This window comes from Tachypleus tridentatus, chromosome 10 (genome assembly GCF_004210375.1).
Source record: "Tachypleus tridentatus isolate NWPU-2018 chromosome 10, ASM421037v1, whole genome shotgun sequence".
Classification (NCBI taxonomy): domain Eukaryota; kingdom Metazoa; phylum Arthropoda; class Merostomata; order Xiphosura; family Limulidae; genus Tachypleus; species Tachypleus tridentatus.
The window spans coordinates 88,362,790-88,388,848 of record NC_134834.1 but is presented as its reverse complement, the minus strand read 5'-3'; the positions used below and the strand labels follow the sequence as shown (position 1 = coordinate 88,388,848).

Sequence of the window (26,059 nt, the reverse complement as noted above, 5' to 3'; positions counted from 1 at the left end):
AGTTCTGATACATGTTTGATAAAACTATCCTTGTAATTATTTAGACAATTCCTAACATATTTTATCAAAAAACATTAAAATTTTAAAAGTTAAAAACTGGCGATCTAAAATGAACAGCATTAAAACAAAATTCTAGAATAATCAATGATAATATTTAATCATCAACGACGTTATATAACACTTACGTACTATAATATAATTACTCGTAAAACTGAACTCGTTAGTACACTATGTTTGAACAAGTTTTAATATGTAAATTTGACAATAACCGAAAATGTTGCTTATTATTCAGAAAAATCAAAATTTAATTTTAGGCCAATCGATTTGTAAACTGTTTTAATTTCAACCAAACTTTAAAATTAATTAGCGTTAAAAGTTTGTTTTGATAATAAAGAACATTCATTTTTAACAAATCCATAATAATAAGACAGTTTTAATATTAATGCACACTTTTTTAGTAATATTTTGATCAGTGATATGGTATTTCAACTTTAAAGCAACGTTAGAACTATATTTTACACTATTATATTGTCTTTTAACCCTAAAGCAACCTTGGAACTAAACATTGGTCAATGATACTGTACATACAACTTTAGAAATATACATTTACTATGTATATTTTTAACCTTAAAACAATGTTAGAACTATACTTTTTCCACCATGTTGTATTTTAACTTTAAGGTAATGTTCGGTGTATAGTTTGAACAGTATTTTGTATTTTAAACTTAAAGCAAGCTAGAACTACTTTTTTGACCACAAATATTATATTATAACCTTAAATCCACATCAGAATTATTCTTCAACCAGTGGTGTGGTATTATAATAACTTTAAAGAAATATTTCAACTATACTTTTATTGGTACGATGGTATTGTAATCTTAAAGTACCGTTACAACTACACTTTGACTAACAATGTAGGGTTTTAAAAGTAACGTTAAAACTATACTTTAGTCAGTGAAGTAGTAATTTTAATTTAAAGCAGAGTTATAATTATACTTTGACTACTAATGTAGTAGTTTTAATGTAAAAAAAAAATTGAACTATAGTTTGACCAGTAATGTGATATTTTGAATTTGAAGGATGTTTACTGTTTTAAACATGAAGGAAGCTTAGAATTTAAGTATAGTTTGAGGAAGATTTTGTTTCGTAATTGTAGGTGAATTATCGTTAAATATTTTGTGGTTTCAGTGACAAATAGTCGTCTGCTTTGATAATTCGTTTTTCTCTTGTTTGACAATAAATTAGCATTTTCTTAAATGCGTATGTGTCTCTGTGTAGATAAATATGTATCAAGATGTATTCGGTTTGGTTTTCTTGATAACGTATAATTATTAAAATAGGGTTTGTGTTTGTAATATGACACAAGAAGGTGACTAAAATGTATACAAAGTACGATTTTATAATTTCCAAATCACGCCGTTAACAATTCGGTTCGTCATGTAGGTAGTTGTTATGCTATAAACAGAATTAGCATATCAAACCTTACTTCTAACAATGATTGGTCAAGCTGGTTTATACTATGTTCATTATTTGCGTTACTTACAACGACTGTTCAAGCTGGTTTATAGTATTTTTGCGATTTGCGTTACCTGTTATAATGATTGTTCAAGCTTGGTTATAATATGTTCTTTATTTATGTTACTTACAATAATGACTAGTCAAGCTGATTTATAATGTGTTCATTATTTACGTTACTTACAGCAGTGATTGGTCAGTCTGGTTCATATTATTTGTTACTTACGTTATTTTCATCTATAACTATTTACCATTCTTCGAACGGCGTTTCATCTAACTCGTTTATATTGTGTTATTTATTCACCATACTTCTAATAATTATTAAAAAAACTGGTTTACTTTATGTTAAATATTTTCCTCACTTGGATCAATGATACTCTTTGAAACTGCTCTAGGTAATAAGCTAATGTTTTATTTTGTAAATCTATTTAACCAGCGCCATCGAACTGTCTCCATTAGATGTTTCTACCGTTTTTATTTCAATTATACAGAAGTTATCGATAATTATGGAAATTACTGTGATTAATTTCAAAACCTTCGAAGGGCTTGTAACGCTTGAAGCTTTCATTTCGCATCACACCTAAATCCTATGAAAAAGAATAGCTCAAAATGATGCCTTTAGCTGACAGGTCTGCATAATAAGTTAAGAGCTTGAGACAACTGCCGCATACATGCTACAAGTAATGTTTTTCACGAATTGTGAACTAGTTTTTATTAAACAGAGAAATTAAAAGTTTCGAATAACAAACATAGCTCTATATCTACATTTCAAAGAACTGCGGAAGTGTTAATATCGCAACGTATCTAAACAGGTTCCTTTTGTTTTTCTGTAGTTAAGATATATTGTCGTGTCGTCATACATTGTAAAAGCATCATGGTTGGACATGATGAGCAAAACAAAAACAAATCGTTTATTCCCATATACATATATAAAGGCCAAAAAATAAAATTATGCTAATTTAGCAGTGTTTTTGTGAGCTCTATAAAAAATAAGATAACATTTATTGAATGAGTTCAGTATTGACGGGTGGTGACGACAGACAGTCTATAATTCTAGTTCCTGAAAATGTTTCTTCCATCATTAAAACCACATAACCACGGAAATATAATAGAACAAGTAAGTTATGATTATGAACTTACGATTCTAACAGGTCGCTTGAACTTACTTGTATTTGAAGGTAAGCCGATGTTCCTGGTATGGTAGAATTGTGGTAGTCGCTTGGCCTGATGGGAGGCATGCGATTTCTCAAGGTATTATATGATTACGTTACTCACTGTTAAGATCTAGGTCACAAATAGACGCCAGGGCTTTATAACTTAAGCGTTGTTTTCAACCAGCTAACGTTGTTTTGACCTCTTTCTATGTCTCTCTACGCGCTCCCCCAAGGACAGCTGTACTATTTAAAGAGTGTCCGCTAAGTTCTTCTCTTAGTGACGTATACGTACACTCTCCAAGCACTGATAATTACTCATGCGCGTGCCGTTAGAGGTTTTGTCACAGCTGAATCAGGCGTGCTCGACTTCCACTACAATAGCACCAGAAGTGCAAGACGCTCTCTTCTGGTTCAGTGCTGTCGGTTGTAGTAAGTGGAGTAAAAGCAAACCAGGCTGTACCCAAACCAAACTACTGCCACGGTTGGTATTGATTTTCTTCCAATCCATTCACATAACAGCAGGCGATCCGCATCACGAGCTCCTTCCACCCATGCGACCCCTTCACACACACACACACAATATGTGTTCAACTTTCAAAATCGAAACGGTTTCATTTCGTTTTTATTCACACCGTTTTTTTAACGAATTTCAGCTTAATAATCCATGGCGAATTAAGACGTAAACGTGATTGTAAATGTGCCATATTTTGATATCACGAACTTAATTTTTTTATTCATCACAAACTTATTATTGTACTGTATTGTTTGTTCGTGCTTAAAGCATAGCGCTTCTTATGAAAAGATGACCTGGTGGGTTAAGGCGTTCGACTCGTAATCCGAGGGTCGCGGGTTAGAACCCCCCTCGCACCAAACATGCTAGTCCTTTCAGCCGTGGAGGCGTTATAATGTGACGGCAAATCCCACTATTCGTTGGTAAAAGAGTGGCCCAAGAGTTAGCGGTGGGTGGTGATGACTAGACGCATTTCTTCTAGTCTTACACTACTAAATTAGGGATGACTAGCGCAGGTAGCCGTAGTGTAGCTTTGCGCGAAATTCGAAAACCAAAAACAAACAAATCTTATGAAAACATGATTTTTAGCGCTATAAGTCTCGAGACTAGTCACTGTGCCATGTTATTGTACGAGACAGGGAAATAAACATAAATTTTGGTTTTGACTTATTTTTATATACTTGTGATCATCAACCTAACTCCTAATTTAGTGTAAGATTAACTAAGGTAATCAATCAGTACCTTTGTTTCATGTGCTTGGTGTATACAGAATAGCCCCCTGCTAGTACAGCGGTATGTCTTCGGATTTATAACGCTACAAACAGGGGTTCGATTCCTCTCGGTGCGCTGAGCAGATAGCCCGATGTGGCTTTGCTATAAGAAATCAAACACACAGTATACAGAATATCTAATGTAAACACATCAAGTACTAGGTTTAAATCAAAGACTTTTGATATTTGAATATTTAAGCGTTTTTTGTGGGTATTTTAATAGAATTGACTCTTCGTTTTGTCTGTGAATGTGGCTAATGAATTGATCTTTGATTGTGTTCATTATTCGATACTCACAGAAAAATAACGTGGGCTCAGGTGCGGTTGCAGACATCTCAGTATTCGTACTTAGTATTTGCAGTAAACGGTTTCGGAATCGTTTCTACCCGAGAGGCTCAACTCTATACACGTCTAATCAAAACAACTTTTTTTTTTTTTGGTTTAAAGTGGGCGCGAAACCGTGAGAGGACGCCACCGGAATGTTAATGAAATGATCACTTAAAACGCTTTTATATGTTGCTGTAAGAAAGAAAATAAATCACAGTGTCTTTTGCATAAAGGAACGTTCTCTGAAACCTGATTTACTCTGGATTTAATTTTTTTCTGACATTTTTCTCAAAGCTTTATAACATAAATCAGAGAACAACAAAAAAACCAAGTGGTTATTCTATAATCTGGCTTGAATATTGTCTATTATATGTTAACGCTCCCGAGGTCGTAACATTGAAGTGTAATGAGAAATTCATGTATAACTCGTGTGCCCTAGGACTGACACAAGTTTTACGATAAATAATATTGCTCTAGAAAATATAATGTTTGAAGCTAACGAGCATTCAGACCAGTAAAATCTGCTGTTTCAAGGCTAGTAAACAAAAGTAGCAAATATAGGTTAAATTTAAATAAAAATTAAAAAGCTTTAGCTGAAAATATAAATTTAGTGATTAGTAACAATTATAGTGATAGAAGTATGACAAATGATTTAAACAATTGCCTTCTAAACCACCGTATAAATTTTACGTTTAATATATTAGGTTTCAGATACCATCCGAATGTATAGTGATACTTAGATTATCTATTACCCTTACAGATGCATGCTCGTTACCACTGTTGAATTACTTATACTATAAGTGTATTGTTAAACCGTATATATATATATATATATATTGTTCGTAATTAACGGGAACTATTTATTGCAGAAAATAACCTGTATATACCTTTAGCCGCGGCGTAGCTCCGAGTTTGTTTCCTGTTATTGTTTAGCTCATAGTTCCGCCATGTCTTGACCGATTTGAGATACAGTTACAGCTTTGGACTCAAGAGGGCAAACTCTTTCGAGTTATATATTTGACCACGCCCAGGGTGTCATAGATTAATTTACCCTATTACTGCCCGAAAGAATTTCAACTTCAGGATGTGCTTGTAGAGATTCTGAAGAGTAATAAACTAAAATAAAATCGGGCATACGCGCGCCCCACACTTGGTGTTACTGGTTCACAAAAATTACGTAGTTTATTAAAAAGGAAGAATGCCTTATATTAATTTACTTTATTCCTACCAAAAATAATTTCAAGTACGCGGCTATTGAGGATTTCCTCTTCTTCACATTTATTTATATTAGTACACGATTTAGATGATTTGTTTGTTTTTGAATTTCACGCAAGGTTACACGAGGGCTATCTGCGCTAGGCGTCCCTAATTTATCAATGCAAGACGAGAGGGAAGGCAGCTTGTCATTACCATCCACCGCCAACATTTGGGCTACTCTTTTAACAACGAATAGTGGGAATGACCGTCACATTATAACACTCCCACGGTTGAAAGAGCGAGCATGTTTGGTGCGATGGGTATTCGAACCCGCGCGACCCTCGTATTAAGAGTCGAGTGCCTTAACCACTTGGCCATACCGGGCCTTAGATGATACGTAGTTTTAACAGTTGTAGTACACACGTATATATATATATATATGTACACTGAATAAAATCTTAAATTCAATTAACATAAAGAAAAAATATGCATTTTGCGTTGTTAGACCACTTATTTGAGTAGAGCTTCGAAATATTCAAATAAGAAAAGGAAAAATAAAAATAAAGCTTTTTTAGCATGTAATGGGGAAAATGTGAACACTATGAAATTAGCCTAAATACTAGCTGGTCAGAAGTTTAATACCATACCAAAAAGAAGTCCTAAACAGGGCAGGAAATGCCCAACAAGAGGTCTCAGCAGTGAGTTGCACGGCCGTCATTGCGAATAACTGCAAATATTCGCTTTGGCATGGTCGATATAAGCGTTTGCAGAAGGCTGGCTAGAATGTTATTCCAAATGGTGAGGATGGCTTCACGAAGATCATGCACTGTTTGGAATTGACGTCCATTTCTATTGCCATCCACCCCAAAACCTTTTCAATGGGGTTCAATTCGGGCGATCTCGCTGGATGGTCCAAAAGAATCACGTTATTCGCCATGAAAAAGTTCTGCGGGCATTGTAGATTGCAGCGTTGTCATGATGAAAGATCCAATCATTTCTACATAAGCGAGGGCCTTCAGTCAATAAGGATGCTCTTTCCAACATGCCACTGTTTGACGTCCCTGTATAACCTGAAGTTCCATGGAAGGAGAAAGCACCCCAGATCATGATGCAACCTCCTCCACTGTGTCGTGTAGAAAATGTATATCCTTATCGTGCCAGTAACTTTGGAAGCCATCAGGACCATCCAGGTTAAATTTTTCTCATCAGAGAACAAAACCTTCTTCCACATTTCTACGTCCCATGTTTGGTGCTTCTCAGCAAAGTTTAACCGAGCTGTATGGTGATGTGGAAGGAGGCGTGGCCTTTGAAGACGTTTACAGTTTTTAAAGCCTTTCTCTCGTAGTTGCCGTTTTATTGTTCTTGAGCTACAATCTGCGCGGGTAAGGGCTTATCCGGTTCGACGATAGACTGGTTCTTTGTTTTCGTTACCGTCATTCGCTGTGCCCCTTACGGGAGTTTGTGTTTTTTTCACCGTGTGTTGTATTATGTTCTGCATAGTCCGTGAAAAATTTGGTCGCGTGTTGTAGAGCATGTTAGTATTTTAGAAGTGTATGTGTGCGTGCGCAGGTCGGTATGACTACGACCATACTCTGTTCGGCCGCGGTCCATCCATTTAGTGGTGCCCGCGGCCTCGCTTCCCTCGGCGGCCATTGACTCCTTAAACGCTGCTGTGGGGGGCAGCCATGTGTAGTGTCTCCAACATATTGGAAATGGGCGATATGTGGCGACGCTGGCGTAGGCCTCATACGCTCGGACTCTGCTGGACAAAGGAGACTTTCAATTCGGAGACCAGTTTGTCCGTGGACCCGGCCGAGCAAAACATTAAATGGTTGACCCTCAGGTCGGCTCCTTACGAACTGGCCCATGACGTCTTAAGGGGCGCATTGGCGGCGTACGGTACAGTTCGTAAGATAGAACACGAGACACACCAGATTCGCCCGTCAGTATGTACCGGGAACTGAAGAATCTGTCTGGACATGAAGAAGCCAGTTTCCAACTTCATCACCGTGAACGGCTTCTGGGTCATAGTTAACTACCCGGCATGCGCCGGCTCTGTCGCTACTGTGCCTCGATGGCCACCTGTGAACCGCGTATCAGACCCCGCAGTGCGGGATATGTCTGGCCTTTGGACACACCGACAGTGCCTATCATGTGACTTGTGATGTTTGTGGTGGTGGTCACACTGCGTCGGGTGATGAGGGGGTTGAGGGCTGTGATGGCGCCCATGCTCTTACCACTCTGGTAAGTGTTGAGGTGCGATCCTCTGAGGAGGGTCCAAACTCCTCTGTTCTGGGTGGGTCGGCTGGGGAGATTGCGCCACTGAGGTGACCCAGGCTTCCCATGCTGGCGCGGATGTGCCTGGGGGTTTTGAGGGACCTCTTGCCCAGACCTCGGATGTTGGGGTATTCTGGCCCCTTCCTCTGCTGCCGTGTTGGCCCCAACCCCGGCATTGGACGAGCTCCTGTCACCTGGCTTGTTTTGTCAACTTCCCCAGTCTTCCCAGTCTCTCGGGGCTCGGAGGGAAGAATTAGGGGGAGCAGGGGCACTGCAGCCCCGTGTCTTCTCCAGACATAGGTCTTGATGTTCCTGGGTTGTGGCGATGGTTAACAGATGCCGACGGTTGCAGCTGCGAAGCGGGGGTGGGATCGGGTAGCCTCAAGAGGGCGCTCGCCCCCTGCCTCCATCTATACAGTCAAAGCAGCAGCATCACTGATTCCTCCCCTCTGATTAATTGATGGGTTTTTCCTGCATTACTTTAAACATCCAGGAGATGCATGGCATTGCTAAGCAATTCTACGCATTCTCCCTCTTCAACCGCTTTGCAGTTGATGCCATATTTTTGCAGGAGGCCCATTTTGCCTCTCGAAAGGACCACTTTTCATTTTACTCTCGTTATCCTGTCTGTGCCTTCTAGTCCTTAGGCACGACACGTGCGCGGGGTGTGGGGATTTTCTTTCACCCGCATTTTAATGGGACCATCCTCGCATCACATAATGATGCTGTGGGGCAGGTTGCGTGCATTGATGTTGTCGCTGAAGGTCGTAAGATTCAGCTTGTCAATGTCTGTGCACCATCCCAGTCTTGGGGGCGGAAGACCTTTGCGGGCTTGGACAGGTTCGAAGTTACACAGGCCAATATCGTCCTTGGTGGCGACTTCAACTGCATTTTGGATCCTCACCTCGACAAGATTGGGGTGATCCTCTTTCTGGTGATTAGTATATGCGGTCTCTGCATGCGGTGCTATCAGATTTCGACTTTTCCGATGTCTGGCGTGTGCTGCATGGGACTGCTTTTGTGGCAACTTGGACCAGTCAGGGCGTTTCTTGTTGCCTTGACAGATTCTATGTAACACCTGGCCTTTGGCAAAGCCTCAGGAGAGCTGCAGTTCACCGGGTTGGAGATGTCTTGTTTTACGTTTCCGACCATCGGGCACTTATCACCACATTCAGGGATTTTGTCCCCGTTTTTCGGGGCCCTGGTGTGTGGAGGCTCAACGTCTCCCTCCTTGCTGAGGATGAGGTTGGAGACGAATTGGTTGCCCTTGTATGGGGGCTCTGCTCTGTTGAGTCTGTCACCGGGTTCTGGTGGGTGGGTTTCAAGGAAGCCTGTGCCTCTTTGTTGAGGCAAGCTGGCATGCGTCGTTAGCGGGCTCGCTGCCTGGCCTTGCGAGGCAAGCAGGACATCTTGGCTGCCTTGTTCCGTAGCAGACCAATGAATATAGACTTGGATTATTCCGAACTATTCTGTGCAGCGAGCATCTCTAGTTTGATGGAATCTCTCGATCCCAAAACAGTTACTAGAGTTTCACTGTGCAAGACACGGAAGATGGCCAAGACCAGACATCTCCAGTCTGGTGTTGGAGAATGGTCATTCCTCATCTGATATCTCTGACATTCTAGATGCGTGCCTCGGCTATTATCGCCGTTTATATTCGGCTTCACCCGCGGATGAGGGGTTGCGGGGCGACATTACTCAGTTTTTGACCTCCCTCGACCCTTCCTTTCACAAACAGCTGGTGAAACCCATCAGCTTGGGTGAGTGTTGGTTGGCCATTCGGTTCATGCCACTCAGAGGTTCCTTGGCCAGATGGACTGCCATTGGAATTCTACTGTCACGTGTGGCATGTTGTCGGGCCCTATTTCGTTATACTTTTTAACACCTGTCTGACCACGTGGTCTATGCTGCCGGGAATGCTGGATAGGCTCATTACTCTTATCTGTAAGGATCCCAACCAGTCTGAAGATCTTTCCTCCTGGCGACCAATTTCTCTCCTGAACGTGGATGCAAAGATTATTTCTGAGGTCCTGTTTGCCCATTTGGGTGCAGTTATGCCTTCCTTGGTTCACTGCACTCAGACGTGTGGCATGCGGGGCAGAAGTATCCAACAAAATCTGGTGCTTCTCAGGGACCTGTTCCACTACATCATGGATCAGGATATCCCTGCTATCTTTGTGTCCCTCGATCAGAGCAAAGCTTTTGATTGAGTTCACCACGGATTTCTGTGGTTCGTTCTGGGGAGGTGTAGCCTTCCTTCAGTTTTTGTCCAGTACATGCAAGCTTTGTACGCGACTGCTTCGAGCAGGCTCTTGATTAACGGGTACCTGACGTCTTCCTTTCCTATCTCGTAGGGAGTTCGTCTGGGTTGCCCGTTGACCCCTCGCTTTATATGTTGGTGATTGAGTGCCTGCTTTCTTATCTGTATCACTCGGTCTCATTGCGTGGCCTCCAGTTGCCAAGGGGTACGAGCGTGCCTTACGTCGCGCATGCAGACGATGTGAACCTGTTCCTCCAGAACATAACATCATTAGTTTGGTGCTGGCCATTGTCCACCATTACTCTCAGACCAGTGCTGCCCAGCTCAATTATCCCAAGTCTCGGGTTCGGGGTTTTGGCAAATGGGCCTCGTCTGCTGACTCCCCATTTGGTCTACACTGGGCCTCATACCCAGACACTTGCTTTGGGGTTCGTTTTCTAGCGGGCCCTAGGGTTGCTTGGGAGGGGTGGTGCAGCGTATCGATTACGGCAGTGCACGATTACCGCTACTGTTCTGTTAACATGTTTGACAGGGCAGAGGTGGTGAGGAGGAGGATACTCCCCTTAATCTGGTACCTGGGAGCTGTTCTTCCTCCAGAGGTGGTGAAGAGGAGGATACTCCCCTTGGTCTGGTACCTGGGGGCTGTCCTTCCTCTGGATGACTGCATTGCACAGGCCATCGAGCACCATGCCTTTGCCTTCATGTGGGGTGGCAAGCCTGAGGCTGTGACTCGGCTTTCCTTGACACTGCCACCCCGCAAGGGAGATCTGGGCATACCATGGGTCCAGACCCAGTGTCTTTCCCTTCTTCTATCTAGTACCTTTCTCTGTCTGTCCTTAGAGGGTCATCCCTGTTGCCACTTCACTAGATTCTTGGTTGGCACGGGTCGCGGGCTCTTTGGTGTTCCATTTGGCCTGCAAACACCAGTGTGTTTTGACTATCCTTCCTGGTATGTTGACGCTGCTGTGGCGATCCGGCGATGTCGTGCCGTATCGGCCGACGTTCCGACGGACTCCCGTTCCCTCTACCACCTGCTGATCCCCAAATGTACCCACAGGATCGAGCAACACCACCCTGCTCTGCCATGGGACGTTATTTGGGACCGCGTTGCGCTGCTTCATATCGGTAGCTACCTCTAGGCTTTCAACTGGCGCGTTGTGCACAGCATCCTTTAGGTGAGGGAGTGTGCATACCTTTGGAACTCTTGTGCATCTGAGTTGTGTCCCATGTGCCACACTCAGGTAGAGTCTGTCTTGCACAAATTGGTCCTCTGTACAACGTTGGTGGAGATCTGGGAAAGGGTGGCCCGCCTTTTCCGGGTCCCGCCTCTCTCGGCAGAGACCATACTGTACCACGTGCCAGTCCCTGTTCACAGCCGCCGAGTATCTGAAAGTACGACACTGGCGCCTGCTCGAAAACCAAATTGTTCCAAACAAACCAGATGACATACTTAAAGATGATTAAAGTATACTGGAAGGAAAAGGCCAGAATCCAATCTCCACCCGACCCCACACTAACGCACAAAGTGGCGAGACGTCCGGCCGAGATTGGATTCTGAGCCGACCTGCCTCCACTCTAGCTTCATGTAGTTATCAGTGTATGTATATTTAATTATTTTTCCTTTTGTATATATGTTTTTCTCTTGTCTATGTTTACTTTTAACTTTTTGATCATGCCTTTTTGTACAGTTTTAATTGTTATAAATAAATTCCAAATTAATCTAGTTCGACGATCGACTGGTGTCTTGCCAGACAACCCGTCGAATCCTCCTGCTCAACGCCAGCAAAATTTTCTTGGGCCGACCACTTGAAATTCTCGTTCCATATTCCTCACGGTCTTTTAAGAAATTTGCAACAGCAGTTTTACTTCGTCCAATCTTACCAGCGATGGCACGTTGAGAGAGACCTTGCTTTCGCAGCTCGACAATTTTGCCACGTTCAAACTCTGTCAACTTTTTAGCCTTTGCCATGTTTCTACCCAATGTAACACAGGAGACGTCAGTGGGAGATGTTAACAATGCAAATGTTTAAACACAAATGACTAAATTTCGTTAAGTGTTTACCGATTAACGCTTCGTTTCAGTATGGTCTTAAACTTTTGACCAGCTAGTATTCAGGCTAATTTCATAGTGTTCACATTTTCCCTATTAAATGCTAAAAAAGGTTTTATTTTTATTTTCCCTTTTCTTATTTTCATCTTTGGAAGCTCTACTCAAATAAATGGTTGAGTCTAACAACGCAAAATGCATATTTTTTATGTTCATTAGCCTTAAGATTTTGGCCAGCAATGTATGTTTGTGTGAAAAATTTAAAGAGGACTGGATTTTAAAATACAAAAATGAGGAAAACCTAAAATTTCTAATATTATTTACCTCTTTACGTAATTATTTAAACAATGTAATAGATAGAGGAATGAAGTATTTAAACAATAGACTCTGTCTGGAGTGTTTAGTTTTGGCCCAAGATCCCAAATTTTAACAGTTTCTACTCATCATTTTTGACTCAGTATAGAAGGTACACAGAAAGAAAAAATTCTGGGAGGTTGTCACAACTGTGCTGTTTAGAATAAGGAAGTCCCCTTAGATTGGAAGCGGCTTTCCGATTACAGTTCCTGACGTGTCTTATAGTATTCTGTCTCTAATAGCCTTGTATGTTTCACCTACGCAAGTATCACGAATTCGACGGCGGATGTAGAACAGCATAAAGCTTTACGGTTACGACTAGAGAGCAGGTAGATTGAATGAGAAATGAATACCCAAGTACATATTTGTGCTTGGATTCTCATGTCTATTTTCTCTTACAGTTTCTTACTTTTCTTCTTCGCGCACGCGCGTGTGTAGTACCCCACATTACTTGTTACGAGATCAGGAGACAATGGGTACGTTTGGTATAGGCTTTCAGAATTTAACTTTTACTCTACATGTTAATTAATTAATATTTCTGTTAGCTATTAAATAAATAGCTTTTGTAGTTTTTTGATGACGTAAAAGTTTTTTTTGTTTGTTTGTTTATATAGCTTTAAACTACCACTACCTTTTTCTTAATGTACTTTTGAAAACTATATTTGTAGTACTTTTGGCTAACGAATATTATTTTACGGACAAGTTGAGTTCTCTAAAACAGGAGTTTCTAAAACTTGGTACAATCTCTACGGTGATAACTAAATTTATTGAGAAGAGATGGTTGAGGCAGAATCAAAATGAACGAATCTAACCTTATCTATTTGCTTCATACATCGAGGTACAGAAATACAAGTAAGAGCGAAATGGGAAAACTGAAATAACTGTAGAGGTGAAGCTGGGAAGTAAGCACATGTGTGCTCATGCGCAGTAAGCTGCTGGGAAGTAAGCACATGTGTGCTCATGCGCAGTAAGCTGCTGGGAAGTAAGCACATGTGTGCTCATGCGCAGTAAGCTGCTGGGAAGTAAGTACATGCGTGCTCATGCGCAGAAAGCTGCTGGGAAGTAAGCACATGTGTGCTCATGCGCAGTAAGCTGCTGGGAAGTAAGTACATGTGTGCTCATGCGCAGAAAGCTGCTTCCAGACCGTCAAGTTCAGATAAAAACTCCTTTCAAAGTACCAACCGACTCTGGAATGGAGAGTTGAGAAAAGCCCACGTCCCCATCTTCTAACATTATCATAAAGAAAGTAATTCCATAAGGTGAACGTGATGTTTACCACGGCTCAAAATTCCCAAAACACGACAAACACAGTCCAAATTGACAGCAACTATGGAGAAGCCAACGCCTAAGGTTTTCTTTACAAAACATCAACAGCGGATTTGTTAAAATCAGAGCCGTTTTAAGATTACACATTTTATAACAAAAATTAGTACCAAACAATAGAAAAGTGTTATTTACAATACTGACACGTCAAATTCTTATTGAGAGTTCGACTTTTTTATATTTTTATTTACACAAAATAATAATCGCTTTTTATCACAGCTTTAAAAACTTTAGGAGCACTAGTTTTCTCCAACATATTGTACCGCTACGAATCTCTTTTAGAGAACCACGAGGGTTAAAGAACATTTCTAGTACTATTATAGACCGATAGTCTTTCCTGGAGAAGTACAACATATAATTAATACCATAACACTCGGACAGTTTTTCTTAGTAAAAGAGGCAGGGTGTGTAATACATAATTCACACTGTTATACACTGCTAGTGTACCTCAAGGAAATATAATAAGTAACATTTATTACCGATTCACAGTTTACTCTAGCGAACCACGAGGACTAGAATACATACATAGGACAAATATAGATTAGTGGTGTTTGGTAGATCTTTAAGATGAACAAAACACGTAGTGAGCAACGTCAGAGATATAATCTTTCCTAGAAAGTCACAGTATTGATAGTTTATTGTGTAACTTTGTGCTTTAATAAAAACAAGCAAAGCTGCAAATGACAAACCGTACTTGTGAAATCAAACAATTGTGTTTTACAACATTAAATAAAACCGTAAAGATTTTTGCAGTTCTTTGTTAGACGTTTACAAGTCTAATCTATAAATGGCCTGGCATGGCCAGGTGGGTTGGGGCGTGCGACTCGTAATTTGAGGGTCGCGGGTTCACATTCCAGTCGCACCAAATATGCTCGCCTTTTCAGCCATGGGGGCGTTATAATGTGTAGTTAATCCCATTATTCATTGGTAAAAGAGTAGCCCAGAGTTGGCGGTGATGACTAGCTGCCTTCCCTCTGGTCTTACATTGCTAAATTAGGGACGGCTAGCACAGATAGCCCTCGAGTAGCTTTGGGCGAAATTCAAAAACAAACAATCTATAAATTCCGTAGTTATTGTATTTCGTAAAACAGTAGTTTTTATTTCAAGAGGAGATAAAAACAAGGCAAAAGCAACGAAAAACACAACACACAAACAAATAGTAAGTAAAACATTAAAAGATACATTTACAACTAAGTAAATAAATATAAAACAAGCACACTGTTCGATTCAAATTTAAATTATTTTTTGTTTAATCACAATAGTATGAATAAAAGATCAAGTTAAAGTGCCTCCTTTTCGTCCGCCTATTATATGTGAAACAAACGAAAGGTAGTAAAATATCAATTCTCCTCGATTTTCACATTACATAAAAACACTCTATTACAGTTTTAGAAGTTTTATGGACTTCGAAAGATCGTTTTTCTAAGCCGTTTAGCAACCTCCAGAATTACTATATATCAAAGTAATTCAATATACGACGAATCACTACTATAGACATTTATCACTTTCTCAAAAGCATGGTAATGCATGTAAATATTTTACTAAATATGTATAAAGTTTAATATAGAAGCTGCAGTACGAAGGGAGGGAAAGAAATTTAAAAAAATCAAGTCCTAAGTTATTATCTCATGCCCAGTTTATATTATTAAATTCAGTAAATTATGACAACACTAATGATTTTAAAGTGCTTGAAGGTTTCACGGCAATACTCAAGGCAAACCACGATCAATATGATTATAATATATTGGAGTCACCTGCGTATTAAGTAACAATAAGTAGTATTTTAAATAAAAGCTTTAACAACAGTTTAACATTAGCCTAGTTATTCAATGAGAATAAGTTGTACGTAAAAGGATAGATGTAACAACAGTTAAACATAAGCCTAGTTATTCAATGAGAATAAGTTGTACGTAAAAGGATAGATGTAACAACAGTTAAACATAAGCCTAGTTATTCAATGAGAATGAGTAGTACGTAAAAGAATAGATGTAACAACAATTAAACATAAGCCTAGTTATTCAATGAGAATAAGTTGTACGTAAAAGGATAGATGTAACAACAATTAAACATAAGCCTAGTTATTCAATGAGAATAAGTAGTACGTAAAAGGATAGATGTAACAACAATTAAACATAAGCCTAGTTATTCAATGAGAATAAGTAGTACGTAAAAGGATAGATGTAACAACAGCATAAACCTACATGTTTAGAGTCAATGATTAACACGTTAAAGGATAGATTTAACAACAGTTAATTATAAGCCTACTTATTAAGAAACAATTAGTAGTACGTTAAACATAAGCCTGTTTTTTTCGTAGACAATGAGTAGTACGTTAAAGGACAGATTTAACAACAGTCAGACATAAGACCACTTATTAAGAGACGATAAGTAGTTTGTAAAAGTGTAGGTTTAACAACAGTTGAACATAACCCTACTTATTAAGACACACTGAGAAGTACGTTAAACGATAGATTTAACAACAGGTAATTATAAGCACACTTAAGCTTCTTGACAATTTATAAAGAATACAAAGGGAGTGGGTGTTTGGAAAGAAAAAAAAATTCTTCAAAACAACTGGAGCGTATCGTTAAGCATAGCATGTTTGTAACTGAAGCGTATCGTTAAGCATAGCATGTTTGTAATTGGAGCGTATCGTTAAGCATAGCATGTTTGTAACTGGAGCGTATCGTTAAACATAGCAGGTTTGTTTTCTTCAATTTCACGCAAAGCTACACAATGGCTTTTTTCACTAGTCGTCTCTAAGTTAGTAGTGTAAGACTAAAGGGAAGGCAACTGGTCATCACCGCCAACTCTTGAGCTACTCTTTTACCAACGAACAGTTGGATCGATCGTGACATTATAACGCCCCCATAGGTGAAGGAGCGAGTATGTTTGGTGTAACGGGGATTCAAATCCATAAACCTCAGATTACGAGTCAAGCGCCGTTATCACTTGGCCACGCCGAGATGGCATAATATGATCCCATTTATTTTATTCTTTTCTGTGGGTGGAGATTGTTAGGTTCCAACTCCCTTAATTTTGAGGTAGGAAGAAAACAGGCGTCCCAGAGAAAAACCTAGTTTCATTACCGAGACGTGCAAAACCATGTAAAATGCCTACTTCCCTTATATTGTATCACAATATCTCAATCATGGGATTCGAAACTTCTACAGTCGTTAAACGAGTGAGGCAGCCGATCCCTCTGACAACTTAATTCCCTGAGGACTAACAAAAATTTGCCGCCTTCGTAACATCTCATGGTTTAGCATATGATTACAATTTCAACCATTAAACTTCGTTATCTTTTTCTCCCAACTAGTGTTGTTGTAGGAGTAACACAACCATCGAAATCACTTCGTGCTCACAGAAATCTTATGTTTTGTGAGAAATAAGATTCACTCTTGTGTTTTCAACAGTCGGTAATAAGAGCTTCATTTACTTGTCTTCTATCGTATAAATTTTGAGTTATATATCGCTTTTAAAAGGGTCTGTGTCTTCACTTTGCTGCCGAAATTCTAGCTTCCTCCACATTCTTCAGAATTCTTAACGACATATACATTCCCACCTCAATTCTCGTATACGTAGCCTTCACCTACGTACATTTTGACTTGTACACTTTTATCATGTAACTTTTCTTTTTTGAGTACTACGAGCACATTAAACATACTAATTCTAATAATAGTATGACAGCCCGTACTTTATAAACAATATACTGATGTGGCACTGTTTGCTTGATTGGATGACAGCCAATCACAATGTAAACAAACAACACGTTACTGTATTGTGTTGTGATTGATTTTTATGAGTAGTAGTAGTTCCAAAATATTTAGATTTTCACACCTAATTTTTCTTAGCATTGCCTGTTGGTTAAGGTACTCGACTCGTAATCCGAGGGTCGCGGGTTCGAATCCCCATCATACCAAACATACTCGCCCTTTCATCCGTGAGGACGTTATAATGTGATGGTCAAACCCACTATTCGTTGGTAAAAGAGTAGCCTAAGAGTTGTCGGTGGGTGGTGATGACTAGCTCCCTTCCCTCTAGTTTTACATTGCTAAATTAGGAAAGGCTAGAGCAGAAAGCCCTCGTGTAGCTTTGCGGGAAATTCAAACCAAACCATTCGCTAAACCTTTTTCTCTATCAGTGATTATTCACAATTATCTTCACTCATGTATTATCATCATAAATTTTCTACGAAATTACCAAATCAAAACCAAGTTTACTTATCTGTATAATAATGTCGAGAATTATGTAAATTGTTACGAAAGCAATATCTCAATAAAGACTACATTGATAGATCCCGCAAGTTAACCGGTTTAAAATATGACCGTTTTATCGTGGATTGTGACTGTAGATTTTGTGTCGACAATTTAATTGCAGGTGTGAACGTAGGAGTAATATAAAGGCTTGTGTGTGGAATTGGGTGTTAGAGTACCAAGTTCTGTAGCATAAAATGTGAGAAAGAAAAGCTTGCTCGTGTCATAAAATAGGTTATACTTGTGTTTGATGTTTAATCAACTGCATCCGCCTAAAATCTAAGATACACAAAAAGCTAAATACATAGTGTTAAAATGAATTCGGGCAACGCAAATCAGCAAATTACCTGACAACCACAAATAACGTAAAGTCACTGTGAAACATACACTGTTGGCGAAAATCTTAAGGCCAATAAACATAAAGAAAAAATATGCATGTTGCGTTGTTAGACTCAACCACTTATTTGAGTAGAGCTTCGAAAGATGAAAATAAGAAAAGGGAAAATAAAAATAATAAAACTTTTTAGCATCTAATAGGGAAAATGTGAACACTATGAAATTAGATGGTCAAAAGTTTAAGACCATAGTGAAACAAAATGTTAATCGGTAAACACGTAAAGAAATTTAGTCATTTGTGTTCAAGCACTAGCGTTGTCAACATCTCCTGTGTTACATTGGGTAAAAACATGGCAAAGGCTAAAACGTTGAGAGTTTGAACTTGGCAGAATTGTCGAGCTATAAAAGCAAGGTCTCTTTTCACGTACCATCGCTGGTGAGATTGGGTGTAGTAAAATTGTTGTTGCAAATTTCTTAAAAGACCGTAAAGGGATACGGAACGAAAATTTCAAGTGGTCGGCCCAATAAAATTTCGCCGGCGTTGAGCAGAAAGATTCAACGGGTTTTCCGGCAAGACATCAGCGAATCGTCGAACCAGATTAAGGCCCTAACGGACGCAGAATACAGCTCAAGAACAATAAGACGACACTTACGAGAGAAAGGATTTAAAAACCGTAAATGTCTTCAAAGGCCACGCCTCTTTCCACACCACAAAAGAGCTCGGTTAAACTTTACTGAGAAGCACCAAACATGGGACGTAGAAAAGTAGAAGAAGATTTTGTTCTCTGATGAGAAAAATTTAACCTGGTTGGTCCTGATGACTTCCAACGTTACTGGCACGATAAGGATATCCCACTGGAGACATTTTCTACACGACACAATGGAGGAGGTTGCATCATGATCTGGGGTACTTTTTCCTTCCATGGAACAATGAAGCTTTAGGTTATACAGGGACGTAAAACAGCAACTGGCTACATTGGCATGTTGAAGAGAGCATCCTTATTGATTGAAGACCTTCGCTTGTGTGAAAATGACTGGATCTTTCATCAGAACAACGCTGCAATTCACAATGCCCGCAGAACAAAGGACTTTTTCATGGCGAATAATGTGATTCTTTTGGACCATCCAGTGTGTTCGCTCGAACTGGACCCCATTGAAACTGTTTGGGGGTGGATGGTAAGGGAAGTCTACAGAAATGGACGTCGATTCCAAACACTGTATGATCTTCGTGAAGACCGTCTTCACCACTTGGAATAACATTCCAGCCAGCCTTCTGTAAATGCTTATATCGACCATGCCAAAGCGAATGTTTGCAGTTATTCGCAATGACGGCCGTGTAATTCACTACTGAGACCTCTTGTTGGGCATTTCCAACCCTGTTTAGGACTTCTTTTTGGTATGGTCTTAAACTTTTGACTAACTAATATTTATACTAATTTCATAGTGTTCACATTTTCCATATTAAATGTTAAAAAGTTTTTATTTTTATTTTCCTTTTTCTTATTTTCATTTTTTGAAGCTCTACTCAAATAAGTGGTTGAATCTAACAATGCAAAATGTATATTTTTTCTTTATGTTCATTGGCCTTAAGATTTTGGCCAGCAGTGTATATCAAAACTATATTTTGAAATTGTTTGACCTTTGGTAGGTAGTGTGATGCCACCGAAAACTTACCGATTTTGAGAACAGTTTGTAAAAGCCCTTTCTTACGCAAAATACAGGTACTTGTCGAGACAGAACATTGCAGAAAGATACCTGCAACAAGTTAATCTTCAGCAGTGGTAAAAAAAGTATCATGTGGTAACTGGTAAGAATTCTCAAAAAAAAACAAAAGTCAGTGACAAAAAGTATTTCCCTCTGGAAAAGCGACACAAATCATTTGCACAAAAGTTTTTTCTACAACATATCTATTCAACTATCGAGTACATCAGCCGCTGGAGAAAGAAAGATATATTCATGTTCTTCCATACGATGATATACTGGCTAAATAACCAAACTAGCGCTTATGGATTTCTGAGCGATCAGACGTCTAAACGGAGACTGGGAACCTTCGTTCTTGTATAGTAAATGGATTAAGGAAAAACTGCAACGAGATATGGTGTGCTTTGGAAATGAGGGCCTTAGAATGGAGCCTTTTGCAATGGAAACTAAGTTGTAGCGCTATTGTCAAGATGTACGTGATGAGATTCCAAAATAGTTTTAATATAACGTCGTTTGTACAATATTTTTGTTTCTATGCTGAGACATCCATCAAAACAAAAAATGGAGCTGTTTCGTTTGTAATGAGATCCAGTGATACAAATACTGCATTCAGTTTAGTTATTATACGTTTAAAATTATACAACATGTGTATTTATTTATATACTTAATTTCAAATGGCCCGGCATTGTCAGATGGATAAGACACTCGACTCGTAACCTGAGAGTCGCGGGTTCGAATCCCCGTCACAACAAACATGCTCGCCCTTTCAACTGTGAGGACGTTATAAAGTAACGGTCAATCCCACTATTCGTTGGTAAAAGAGTAACCCAAGAGTTGGCGGTGGGTGGTGATGACTAGCTGCCTTTCCCTCTAGTCTTACACTGCTAAATTATAGACGGCTAGCGCAGATAGCCCTCGTGTAGCTTTGTGCGAAATTAAAAACAAACCAAATTTCAAACAGCAAAGTCAAACACAAGACCACACATAACAGACATATAAATTCAGAGCACAAACTACTGAGTAGAACTGGAAGAATGTATCGTAGTTGGAGAGATAACTGAAGTAATAAATAGGCTTGTATAGTTATTAAATGTGGATGAAGAATTTGTATTAGAAATGTAATTTGTAATTAAGAACAGTCTTTAATAAGTCAGGGATTAATGATAAAGATACGTTATCCTGTGAATGTATAAATTATGATTTTACTCAGAAGCATTTTATTATAGTAGCATACCCATTGCACAGTAATATAATTTAATAAACGTCCTTAATGAAGAACCTAAAAGTACAGCTAAAACTTTGTAATGAAATATTACCTTATATATTTGGTTGTTTGTATTTCTTGCAAAGCTGCACGAATGTTGTTTTCTCTAGCTATCCATAATCTAGCATTGATAGACTAGGAGGAAGACATCTAATCAATACCACCCCTCTCTAACTCTTTGAATATTCTTTTACCAATGAATAGTGTGGTTGACCACCCAATTATAACTTCCCTAACGGCTAGAAAGGATTCGAATCTCACAACCTACAGGTTGTGAGAAACAGTAGAATATAATATGTAAATAACTATACAATTAAGTTAAGTTACATTAAGTCATTGACTTTTTTATTTACAGCTGAGATAATATATTTTAAATGGGGTAATATAAAAGCTTAAAATTGGGTTTTCAAAAATTATCTTTTTATCCTACAAATCATCGAATCAGTCGAGCAATTTTAAAACAATTTAACGTTAACTAATAAAGCTAACTGTGTTTTTTTTTAATCTTCACTTTAATTTAATAACTTAAATTTTAATCATAGCTATCAGATTAACAGCAAATGTAGCTCATCACGTGTTTATGAGTAGTGAAGAATTTTTAAAATGCACTTTTAAACTGTCTCATTTTCATATTTATATACAGATAATGAATTACATAATAATCCAGCTAAGTTCATAGTCTCGAAAAACTGACACCCTGAAGAAAAGAACATTTTTAGTTTGTTGATCAATTAATTACCTTAGGGCCTAACATGAGCTGGTGGTTGTAGCGTTCGATTCTCAGTATGACAGTCAGAGGTTCGATATCTCCGTCACACCTTTAAACCATGGATACTTTACAATCCATTGTTCGTTCGTAAAAGAGTAGCTCAAGAATTGATGGGTGGTGTTGGCTATCTGTCTTGTCTGTAGTCTGTCACAGCTAAATTGGGGACGGCTAGTGCAGGTAACCCTCATTTAGCTTTTCGCGAAATTCAAAACAAACAGTTAGTTCAGACATTATGATAGAAAAATCCATGACTTCAAATTATTAGTTATTTCACCTTTTGTAAAACCTGAATTATGTAATTAATTTCAATGCAATATTCTACAATATATCACACTAATATTCATTGCTTGGATTTAAATTTTTAGCAACATGTGTATTTGTTTACAAATACTTTGCATAAAGGTCAAGAAATTCTATTTCCAACTTTTACAATTTTCCAATGACTCTTGATATCGCGGAAATTTTCACACAATTATATTTTTTTATAGACATTTAGGGCCTCCAGTGGCACAGTTATATGTCTTATAACGCTAGAAACCAGGTTTCGATACGCGTGGGGGGCAGAGCACAGATAGCCCACTATGTGGTTTGTCTAACTTCAAACACAGACCTTTAAATCTTAAATAATATTGTTTCCAATAACATGCTGAATTAATTTTTTTACATTCTATTGTAAATGTTTTAAAATTCCCTTAAATTTCAAAATAATATTCTTTTAAGCCAGATATAAAAATTCAAAAAATTATTCAGCAAATAAATCTTCTTACTGGTTGTTTTAGTCACTGACATCATGCCTGTTTTATTCTCACACCGAGCAAAGATAATAGGGCTGCTAATGCATGCGTGTCAGATTATGGTTATTTGGAATAGTACATACGATGAAACGTATATTTTCAGATCTTGCTGATGATGGAAATGATTGGGTGTGTAAGCGTCCGCAGAATTTATCCCAGGTGAGGGTAAGCCATCGATGATCTGATTGGTTATGGTTTATTTATTTGAACCTAATTTCGTCATTTGTATTGAAATATAATTATTTTTCTAATAAGTGTTTTAAATAAATTATTATATTAAATTTTCTTTTCAAGTTCCGGGGACTAGGGCCAAATGCTTCCCTCGAGTCATCGTTCTGACTCCCATGGTTGGATCATGCAGTATCATAATAAGACTAAGAAGATAACCCTGAAACTTATTTTTTAATTAATAATATCTAACCTGTATAAAAGCCATTGTGTAGCACGCCACGCTTGATTTCTCAAAATAAAAGTGATAAAAGACACAAAATGCATTTATTCAAATAGAATAGTTCGATAACTGTCTGTCCGTTACAACTTTTGTGACGGGGGTAAAAGGGGGGTCGTGAGGAGTTTTTGTTTGTTTGTAATTAAGCATAAAACAACACAGAGGACTATTTATGCCCTACCCACCACAGGGATCGAATCTCGGTTTCTAGCGTTGTTAGTCCGAAAACTTTCCGCTGTGACACTGGTGGAGAATATATACTAGCAGATTTGTCCCTGCTTTACAGGCATAATATGTATACATTATATATGTTTATATGTCTGTATACACATATATATTGTAAATCTAAGATACGCAAATGTATACATTATTTACTAACGGTATCATATGGACTAATGTAAAAATAATTGGGAACTTCAGTTACTCAAGGGCCACCTGCATTAGCCGTCGTTAATTTTGACTCATAGACTGGACGGAAGGCAACTAGTCAACAGCGCATACCGCCAATTCTTCGATTAGTTTTATCTGGCCGAATAGTAAAATTTGATAGTCACTCTTATAAAGCACTTACAACCTCAAAGTGCTGAACGTGGTCCTCTGATTGGTGCACAGATCATGTGGATCTGCAGGTTCAACATTCGCGTGCTGTTAACAAAAAATAATATCACGTATTTAAAATACCTCCTAAATAAGTCATCAGAACTTTACAGTAGTATACAGTGTTTACTTTTGTAACAATACCTATGTAATAACTGAGCCATAAGTTCTTGGAATATCTGTAAACAGTTTGAATTATATGAAAATTCAAAAACTAGTTCAAGGTTTTCAGCCAGCTTCACTGAAGTGACGTAGTTTCAAACAGAATATACGTTTTTATAAGTATTATTAATAATTACTAGTAATTAAAATAATAATAATTCCAGTGTAAACAATGTTATCATTATCCCTTGCAGTTAGCTTTCTTACACAAATTTGTTTTCCCTTAGAAACCTTAAGTAAAGAGTGAAACAGAAATTACCAGCTAGTAGTATATATTACATACATTATATAGTATATTATATAGTATATATATATAAAAGTTGTAACCTCCTTATGTTTATAATTTGTTTATAAAAGGAACCTCCCTGTTTCTATTGAAACAATGCATAAAATACTAGTCGAGAAAACTTCGCTGCTGTTTTGCTGAGTTTGGCTTCTCTTTTGTTTTTCTCTTACTTTATGATGAGAGACCACTATATCAAATTGGCATCAAACACATATCAGTGATTATTAAACAATGCTGTTGTACCGACAAAAGATGTATTACCGTAATTTTTACTCCAGATGAACCACAATATTTCAGTTGTTTATCAGTTTTAGCGGTCTTGTTCAGGTATTTTCATAATTATTACTTCTTATTAACGACAGCTCTTAATCCGTTTTATGAGCATTCTCCGTTGACATATCTTGAAATTTACTGGTAATTACAATGTTGTTCATTGTACTCGTAATTAGCTTTACAACTCTTAAGAAGTCAACATGGGAGTTTTGAACGCGAACTACAGTTACGATACTTTGATATTACATAGATTAGTCAAGAAACACGGGGACGTTCTTCGTGACGGCGTGTACTGTGACTTTTAGTATGTTTCATAATTTTCGAAGCTAGAAATAAATCATAATGTTATATATATATATATGCACACACACACATACAAAGTCAAATATAATGAATGGGCCTAACGTTTACAAGTGATTTACTTTACAGAACATAAATTGAAGGATCCAAATTTCAGCTGCTCTGCCACTGAACATGCTCCGTGCTTTTAACTGTGAGCTTATTATAAAATTGACAATTAATCCACTTATTCAAAGATTTGGACAAAGACCTTGTGGCGGCTGGTGCTGCTGGATGATTGTTGTAGCTCTTGTCAGTAGTTCAGAATTTCTTGTAGCATCTATCAGATTTTTTCAGTTAAATAAAATTTGGAACAGAAATATTCATAACTTCATACAGTTGTGTGGCACTTTAAGATGTCTTACATCTGTAATCTCCACAAAATTGCAATTGTATCTTTTGTTTTTCGGTTAACCGATGAAGCATAGCAAAACAGCACAGTTAATCAGTTCATAAGTGGTTGTAGAAATGTTTCATTAAAGTATAGTTCTTTCAAAAAGGCCACCGTAATGCATATGACGCTAAGAATTGGGTTTCGATACTGGCGGTGAACAGAGTACAGACAGTCTTTTCTGTAACTTGGTGATGAAAAACAAGCCAAAGGTTTCAAATAAACGATAAATAATTAGAAATAAGTTCATAAAGTCACAAAAATCCGTAGATTAGACTAACATACTGTAGATTAGACTAACATACCGTAGATTAGACTAACATACTGTAGATTAGACTAACATACCGTAGATTAGACTAACATACTGTAGATTAGACTAACATACCGTAGATTAGACTAACATACTGTAGATTAGACTAACATACTGTAGATTAGACTAACATACTGTATATTAGACTAACATACCGTAGATTAGACTAACATACTGTAGATTAGACTAACATACTGTAGATTAGACTAACATACTTCTGTTTATTAATCCCACGAAACTTTTTTTGTTTTGTTTTACAAGTAAATACTTCATATAGACTTTGATCAGGTTATTAAATAAAAAGGCCCGGTATGGCCAGGTGGGTTAAGGCGTTTGACTCCTAATCCGAGAGTCGCGGGTTCGAATCCCCGTCGCACCAAACACGCTCGCTCTTTCAA

At 38.2% G+C, this 26,059-nt stretch overlaps 1 protein-coding gene and 1 long non-coding RNA gene across 3 annotated transcripts in view; one reads left to right on the top strand and one right to left on the bottom strand.

The window, feature by feature from the left end:
- LOC143229828 (XK-related protein 6-like) overlaps positions 1–2,952 on the bottom strand; it is an 89,840-nt gene extending 86,888 nt beyond the window's left edge. Inside the window, exon 1 of one of the 2 annotated variants that reach the window (XM_076462647.1) lies at positions 2,682–2,952. In XM_076462647.1, coding sequence (XP_076318762.1) covers position 2,682 — 1 coding nt within the window. In that variant the 5' untranslated portion in view covers positions 2,683–2,952. The remainder of the gene's footprint in view (positions 1–2,681) is intronic. The other variant, XM_076462638.1, reaches the window with a different exon arrangement.
- The window catches only part of LOC143229829 (uncharacterized), a 28,570-nt gene extending 5,272 nt beyond the window's left edge, over positions 1–23,298 (top strand). Inside the window, exons 2-3 of the long non-coding RNA XR_013016086.1 lie at positions 22,959–23,014; positions 23,150–23,298. This is a non-coding gene — a long non-coding RNA (uncharacterized LOC143229829). The remainder of the gene's footprint in view (positions 1–22,958; positions 23,015–23,149) is intronic.
- Positions 23,299–26,059: the final 2,761 nt, after the last annotated feature.